Genomic DNA, 8,551 nt, shown 5'->3' on the forward strand with positions numbered 1-8,551 from the left:
TTGTAGTAGCAATGAGAACAGCCAATTGAAGTGATTAGTGAAACATAAATTAACCTAATTTGTTTGGAGGCCAAGTACCAAAATATTCCAGTACGGCATTCAGCCCTGACCCCATTGGTTGTTGAACTTAAATTATTGGTAGAACGACATTGTCCCACCCAAGGTTTGCCAAATCGACACTTTTTCACCTGTCAAGTTTCAAAATAACACTTTTCCACTATTCGTCAGATTCTGTTAGTGTTTTCTATTAATGTTTGACTAAAAAGATGAAAACACACTTAAATAATTTATTTCATAATTAGTTTATTATAAAATTAAAATTTAGTTAAGTCAATGTTTTTACTCAATTATTTATTAGTTCAAGTGTAAAAATGTCTTTTTTTTTTGTTTTGTTTATTTAATTAATTAAGAATATTGATTTTTTATGTTTATTAGTAAAAATAAAAAATATTATATTATAAAAAACATTATAAATCTAATAGGTTATTGAATAATAGTAATGAGATATTGATGATATTATAAATAAATAAATATTAAAGTCATTTAATTTTAAACAATTTCATAGCATTACTGCTAAACTTTTTAGGAAGCGTTAACTATTTTTTCTTTTTTGACTTTTTAATATTTGACTTTTTGGCTAATTAAAAAATAATAAAAATTTTATAAAGTCAAATATTTAAGATTTTTTTTTTTTCAGTAAAATATTATCAGAATTTTTTGTTTTTTTTTAAACTTGAAGGATGGGAAAGTATCGTTTGGCCAAACCTTGGGTGGAAACATGTCGCTCTCCCTTAAATTATTATGCTAATCTCTTTGAGAAACGGGTCTCACCCCTCCAAGGTATGGAAGACACATGTATCCAATTTTTCTAACATAGAACCTCAAATCAAAATAAATAAAGAATTGATAATAAAATGTCAAATTTATATAAAAATATTATAAGTGCATAGTCTAATGTCACATTATTTTTGGAACTTCAGATGTAATGGTTAATATGACATCTTGGTTAGACTATTCTAATTAAAGTAGAAGTAAATTTATATGTGTTACATCAAAAGACTTGTCAATGCATTTAGTAAGTAATGCCTACATTATTATAGCGTTTCCAAGATTACTAATCTACATTGTCAACTGAGATTACAAGTATGATTAAACAAGGAGTAGTACAATGATAAAAGAGCTAAAAACAAAAGAGATGAGATGGATGCTTTAGTACTAACGACTCCAAAAAGTTTTAATTAATTAATTAGTTTAAGACCTTTAATTTTATATACCTTTCATGTGGACCGTGGATATGATTTTAAGTAGAATAGATCCCATTAAATACCAATTCAAACTAAGATTTCACATTTCACTTGAAAAAATCACTTGATCTAAAAATTAACTATTTATTTCACTCTTTAAAAGATTGTCGACTATATTAGGTCTAAATTTAAGTATAATGACAGAGGCTCAGGTTATGATAACTTAAAATTTTGACTTTAATTGAAATACAAATTTATGATTATATATATATTGAAATCTAGTGGATATAAAAAGGAAGGTATTTATTTATTTATTTATTTTGTCACTTCATCAACTCTTAAACTATTAAAGTATAATGGATTAACAGTGAAAAAATTGTATAAAAAATTTTAGTTATGTAACCTAACCCAATAAAAGGAAAGAGTGTGTGAATAAATAACATTTGTTAAGTATTTTCTGGGTTTGGGAATGGTTGAAAGACACAGCAGAAAGCCTGCAAAGAGAATCCAACACCCAAACATGGTAAAGCTTAGGAAGAGACGATCTACTTAGATTCACAATCTAGCTCTTTCTCTCTCTGTGTCTTTTTCTTTTTCTCTCTCTATCTGCAACACATTTTCTTTCATCTTTCCTTTTATCTTCACATCCAGCACTTACAAATCTCATTAGACTAACTTCATAAACTTAATCATCTAAAAATTTGCACTCACGGTTGCATGGACGTGCAAGTTTTAGCTTTAAGTTTCAGTTTTTAAGAACAAGGGTTTTTGAGATATTCTCTCTTTAATTCATGGAGTGGAAGAGAAACTTCAAAGTAAGGTTTATGCATAAACATAAACCCCATCTTTTTTATTATTTTTCCATCTTCTTCATCTCATTAGCGGCACTATTCACCACTACAATCACCTCACCAACACCAACCACTTCTCTTGGTAAGAAATTTATATATTTTTTCTCTCCATCTCTCAACATTTTATGTCAATTGGATCACTACCCATTTCAATATCATCCAAGTTATGGCTATTGTTCACTTAATTTCTCTTTCAAATGCAGATGATATCAAGTGTCAATCTTCTGTTAAAGCAGATTTGTCTGTTCATGTAAGTTGCTTCTTCTTCTTCTTCTTCTTCATTCTTTTTTTAATTTAAAAATCGAGAAATTTCTTGCAGTTCCTTCTTCGGTAAGTCCGGCTTCGAAATTGGAGTCCCCATAAAACTCTGTAACTTTAAAAAATCGAAAAACAATGAATTTTGACCATGCATATGCTTACAAGTGGGATCTTAAATTCCCTAATATTAGCTGCATATAACATAAATGAATTACCATTGTTTCTCAGTCTTAGCTTCTACAAGTTTAAAAGTTTTAATCTTTCTCATCATCATTCAAACTTAAAACAATTGATAAGGCTAATATCCGCTAAAAACACCTGCCAAGATTAGATTGTGACCGTGTGATCGATGTATCCAATAATAATCCTCCATGATTAGGCACCACACGAGGACAGTGGTCCATCCCTACTGGCCCATGTAGGATGAACTTTCAGCTGGGGGGCACAACACCCTTCCGCGCATGTTAGCTTCACCCCATCTCTAAAGTAGAATTTTCTGTTGCTTTTCAACGAGTCTCGGTAACTTGTGCCTTCAGTGTCAGCCCCTGAACCGGAACCACGTACTCCTCAGGTTCTAATTTTTGCATTCCCGTGAACCATCTCTCAAGGGGCGCAAGTTAGGATGATATTCGTACCTCTTGGATTCTAAGTAATATTATTATTTAAAATTTTAAGGTTTTACTGTATTATAAATGAGCTTTTATATATCATGTAATATAGAAATAATTAAGTATTTGAGGATTAATATGTTGCAGGAAATTGAGAAGAAAAGGGAAGATGAAGAGGTTGCTCTGAGTTTGGCAAGGAGATTACTAAGTGGGCCTGGTTCATCGCCACCACGCTGCACGTCAAAGTGCGGCAAGTGCACACCATGTCAGCCAGTACACGTGCCAGTGCCACCGGGGACTCCGGTGACTGCTGAATATTACCCAGAGGCGTGGAGGTGCAAGTGTGGCAACAAGTTATACATGCCATGATGCCTAATTTTAAAAAATATATATGCTTCAATAGATGCTTAATTATGTGGTGACTAGTTATGAATTAATGGAGAGATTATGGTTAGTATTACTCTGATAAATATATAGAATTAATTAGACTTTTATTTGAGTATAGAATATATATTGACACTAACTAAGATGAGTAATGTGAAAAATCTTGTGCTATGAAGTTTATATTTGGTGCATGAATTTCCTTCAATAATTTTTAATGACTAATTTGGCAGCATTATTGTTTGTGGTTGTTATGAGAAGAGATGAGATCTAGTATAGTTAGTATAGTATGTTGACAATATAGAAAATTTCAAATGGTCTTATGGGGACCCCATTGAGGCCAGGATGTATGTGGATCTCATGATGGTTCAAGTTTCATCATTATATTTCTCAATTATAAGAGCTAAGCTATCAATTCAAGAAATTATGCTGCAGGAAACATTTTCCCTTTCCCTTTGGCTACTTACAGAGTATATAGTTCCATCCATTTATCCTGAAAGCCCAATTCACAAACACCATATCAGGTGCAATACAATGAATAGGTATTACTGAATTCCTATGAAATATCTTTGTAATACACATTTTTAGTTGACAAATTACAAGTTTGAGTTAATTTAATATTATAACTAGTTAATCATAATTTGGGAAAACTTGATAATTTAGTTTGGTTTTCTATTAGAGGGTTATTGTTTTACATCTTTAACTAAGAATGTTGGTTTACTTACGAATTTAATTGTTTTATTCTAATAGTATTAATAATTATACATTATATAAAAAAAAATAAAAAAAAAATAAAAAAAAATAAAAACTGTCATATATGTTAGTAGTTTATTGAAAAATTTTGAGTCGTCTTTATAATTTCTTTGTAGTGGATTTTACATCTATGAGAAATAATGTGATCATTTTTTCTTTTATTTGGTATAAATTAACAATCCTACCAAATTGATGTCATGTAAAATTGGAATAGTAAACCATCATTCTAACAAAGATGTAAGGATGTAGGACATCGTGACGGAAACAATGGATACAAAAGTCGCTAACGAAGCACCCCGTGAAAACTGATGTTTTAAAAAGCGGACTGGGCCTTGACTAGGGCGAGGGTTGCATTCACAGTTTGACCGATCAGAGCAGTTAAACGATGGGTTCTCTAATGATAAAAAAAAGTTTGAAATCTTGCAAAAACACCTCTAANCTAAAAGAACTCTAATTACCTAATTAAAATCTAATAAGATATTCTATCATAATTATAAAAGAATAGTACGATAATCTTAATTCTCTCTTAATAAGGTAATAGCGTAATTATCAAAGATAATTATAAAAGAATTAACATAATTACAAAAGATAATAATAAAAGACTTAACATAATTATCCTAATTCTAAAATAATCCTAACATTGCCTTCCCCTTCGGTTCAACCTTGTCCTCAAGGTTGCAAGATATTACACCATAAGAAATCATAGACACAAATGAGTTCCAAGGCAATAAAGAGACGAAAAAATTTCCCCTGCCGGGGTAAAAAATCAGCATGGTAAAGAAGTCGCTTGTTCATTTGTCGTGAGCCAACACGATGCCAGGTAGTGACATCAGAGAGAGATCGAAACACGTGGGAGGCTTGGTGAGGGCTGGCAGTAGTGGTGGAGGATTGTTGTTATTATGACCCAAAGGGACCAAGGGAAGGTCAACAATAGACTTGTGGCCGACAACAACCGTAACATAATAGGTAGAATGGTCGATAAGGCCCACTTGAGAATTGACTTTGGTTTCTAGGGAGAAGGTCATGAGTTACAGTTCGGTGCCATCAAAGCGAGGCACCTCCAATCGGAAAGGCTTAAAAGGTGGCATAGACCTAGAAGAATGAGAACTCGAGTTAGGTGGGGGAGTGCCATCGCCACTTGCATCATTGTCCTCCATGAGCTCTTTTTCTCTTCGTTCTTGTTCTAACTTGGTTTCAATGGCAGCCAGTTTTAGTGTAATAGCCATCAAAAGACCCTTTAGGGAGTCAAGTTTGGCCTCTTGAGCGTCCACTCTGGCCCTATGTTGAGAGATAAGTTCTTCCAGAGCCATTAGGCGAGAAGGGTCAACCATGGAAAGGGAACGAGAGCACCAATGATAGGGTTTGGGATAGGATCTGTTTATATGAGGAATAAAGACTTCCAAGAACAAGAGACGGAGAAATTAATTGACAAAATTCTTCATTGATAATCACAATCTAGATTTATGCTATTATATAGCATTGCACTTGACTCCAAATGACTCCTAAAAGAACTCTAATTACCTAATTAAAATCTAATAAGATATTTTGTCATAATTATAAAAGGATAATAAGATAATCTTAGTTATATCCTAATTAGATAATAGCATAATTATCAAAGATAATTATAAAAGACTTAACATAATTATAAAAGATAATAATAAAAGACTTAACATAATTATCCTAATTTTAAAATAATCCTAACAAAGTGGCTTCGAATTCATAATCCTCAAAAGCATAGCATAAGAAATTGTTATTGTAACCATCCACTTGTGATCGGATGGATAAAGGGGCATATGGTTGAAAACGCCCTCTGGCCTTGAGTTCGAGTTATAACGAGGGGTGGCCAATTACCTTACCTAAAAAAAAAAATTGTTATTGTATCTCTCATGTATTTGAAATAATAATGTTATGAAAACTTAAATTTTAAAAATATAAATTGATGTTTTACCATATTTTTATAATTTTACAATTGATGTTGATATTATTAACATTATATTATGGATTATATCATGGACGAGCCCATGTATAGATTAGTGGCGTTGGTGACCCCCCTTAAATTTTTTCTTTTTTTAAAGTTTTCTTATATCTGTTTTATCTTTTCAGTTTATATCTTTGATATAATTTATTTTGCAAATTAACGCCACTTATATAAAAATAAAATCAATTTTTTTCTATTTTTATTAAATAAATAATTTTTTTTTTTTGTTTAAGAAGATAAATATATTATTAATTGAATATTTTTTATATTATCTATAAATTAGAAGTCAATTAAAAATTGTAAATAGAATATTTCTTTTCCTGTAATGTCATTTTTATCATAACTTTGAACTCGCTTCCTCTAACATTAAATCCTGGGTCCCTTCCTGAATTATATTTTGTTTGGCACAATCAAGTGGCCTGATCCTGTAATTAAATAGACCTAATATCTACAACTTTGCATGCATGCATGCCTTTGCTTTCCCTACTTCTATCTCATCATCTATTATCATGAACTTCGAAAAATAATTTTGAGGAAAAAATGTTTTACGGGCAATGCTTAAAACTGTTGAAGATAAAATAAATAAGATGCAATCCAATGAAAGTCCCATCTGTCTGAATCAAAAATAGAGTGTCAGCTTTATTCAAAGTTAAATAATTGAGCAAGGGGACTGTTTGGTAGCAGATGTCACCCTCTTACATTTCCCATATCACTGTCAAAGCCTAAGGTGTGTGTGTGTGGTAGGGTAAGGATATGAATTTTGAGTCTAATACTTAATTTTTTGAAAAGAGAGAAGGCATTATAGATGGTTTTGATGAAAACAAAAGCATAAGAACAACAATGGTGCAGTGAGGTTTCTTTTTCTTTAACATCAACATCTTCTCATCCCCACGCTTGCAACAACTTATTCAATTTCATCAACACAAAGGGCAAGAGAATAAAACATGGACTATGATATTTCATGCAAGTTTTCTTATTTCTTGGCTAAAGATCTCCATTCGTTATCCCCACCAAAATAGTCAAAATTAGGCATATATTACAACTATTCTCTTTATAATTTTGCCCTCTTCTCATTTCCCAATAATATTTTCGTCAACCCTAAAATTTAGACAAAAAATTATAGGAGAGATTCTCACCACCTCATTTAATTTACTTAGTTAGACCATTCAATAAAACAAAGGTATGTATGGTTAATTTTTAAAAATACCTTTATGATGATGGTTATTGATGAATGATAATCGGTAATTATTAATGAATCATTGTGATGAATGCATGAAAGAGATATTATAATAAATACTAACAATACATGTCATTATATTATTAGATGATCTTACCACGTCAACCAAGTGAAGTGGTGAGACTGTGCTATATAAGTGTTTCTTCGAAATTTAAATCCTAATTTTCTTACCTATACTTATATGCATCAACCTTAATTTAAAATTTTTGCGTAATACATGTGTCTATTTCATTGTTATGTTAATATCCATATATAACTAACACATATTAACATATACTTTTAATTTGGTATCACATATAATCTATTGCATGTGGGAAAAATGTAAACTTTATATATTAAAAATATTCAAATTTTTGAATGTAATATCAAGGAAATTAAATGAAGGTTAGATTGGTAAGAAAAAGATGAGTGGTAGGAGTGGTTGGTCTTAGTCCATCAATCGATTTAAGGGTAGATTTGTGAGTCCAAGCATGTAGAAAAAGCTAAACATGGAGGACCCTCATATCCATTTTTACAACCCAATACAGACATTCCATGAGACTGCAAAAGTTATTAATTTCCCAATCTCAATTCCANAAACTCCACCATTATAAACGATAAAATTTACAATTGAATTCTAAGAAGACAATTTTTTCTGGGGCGAGCCACTGACAATCTTGATGGACCTGCAAAGGGTGCCCCTATGACCAGAAGGGAGCTTTAGCGATGTAGGGAAGTTGGAGTATGTGGTGAACTTGGGAATACAGATGCTGGAGCTTTTGGGTGATTTCTGAATGCCAAGAGAGAGGGTCAGCCCGAGTTTATATAGTGAAGCCCAGGTGTCCAAATTCTAATATGACTCTAAGTCCTACTTGGTAGTTGAGTTCCCTTTTCATAAAGAGATTGAATTTTTTGCCTTTATCAGTTCAAGCTTTCCTCTTTGACTGAGATCGGAGATCTTGTTAAAAGAGGAATTTGATTAGGATTCTAATCCTTGTTATGGACTATTGTGGACGAATGGGCTAGACCCAATTTAGCTTAACTTGGGGGATGACCCAACTCATAGAGCAGGCAGTTCCCAAGGTATTCTAAGCGTGGGCTCAATCAAGATTGGGCTAAGACTTTAGGTCGTCATATATTTATGATGTTATTGGTCCTCGTCAGGTCCAATACGATTTTTGGCCTATATAGTTTGTCCTCCACTCTCTAAGTTAAAAGATATTTAGCTTAGAGAGTAGATTCTGTTACTCATATTCGGGATA

General features: G+C 31.9%; 1 protein-coding gene across 1 annotated transcript; it reads left to right on the plus strand.

Moving 5' to 3' along the window:
* The first annotated feature begins 1,711 nt into the window (after nt 1-1,711).
* Nucleotides 1,712-3,536, plus strand: LOC116139050 (EPIDERMAL PATTERNING FACTOR-like protein 6). The gene is made up of 3 exons (XM_031424727.1): nt 1,712-2,177; nt 2,299-2,345; nt 3,109-3,536. The coding sequence occupies exons 1-3, from the start codon at nt 2,036-2,038 to the stop codon at nt 3,328-3,330; spliced, it is 411 nt and encodes a 136-aa protein (XP_031280587.1). The 5' UTR covers nt 1,712-2,035; the 3' UTR covers nt 3,331-3,536.
* The last annotated feature ends 5,015 nt before the right edge of the window (nt 3,537-8,551 follow it).

The sequence above is a fragment of the Pistacia vera genome, unplaced genomic scaffold (genome assembly GCF_008641045.1).
Source record: "Pistacia vera cultivar Batoury unplaced genomic scaffold, PisVer_v2 Contig346, whole genome shotgun sequence".
In the NCBI taxonomy this organism is placed as follows: Eukaryota; Viridiplantae; Streptophyta; class Magnoliopsida; order Sapindales; family Anacardiaceae; genus Pistacia; species Pistacia vera.

What these genes read in the sequence shown, in the direction of transcription:
- LOC116139050 (XM_031424727.1), top strand. Translation starts at nt 2,036, where the DNA reads ATGGAGTGGAAGAGAAACTTCAAAGTAAGGTTTATGCATAAACATAAA. An exon ending in AACACCAACCACTTCTCTTG is followed by an intron (nt 2,178 to 2,298) that starts GTAAGAAATTTA and finishes TTTCAAATGCAG; the next exon opens with ATGATATCAAGTGTCAATCT. An exon ending in AAGCAGATTTGTCTGTTCAT is followed by an intron (nt 2,346 to 3,108) that starts GTAAGTTGCTTC and finishes AATATGTTGCAG; the next exon opens with GAAATTGAGAAGAAAAGGGA.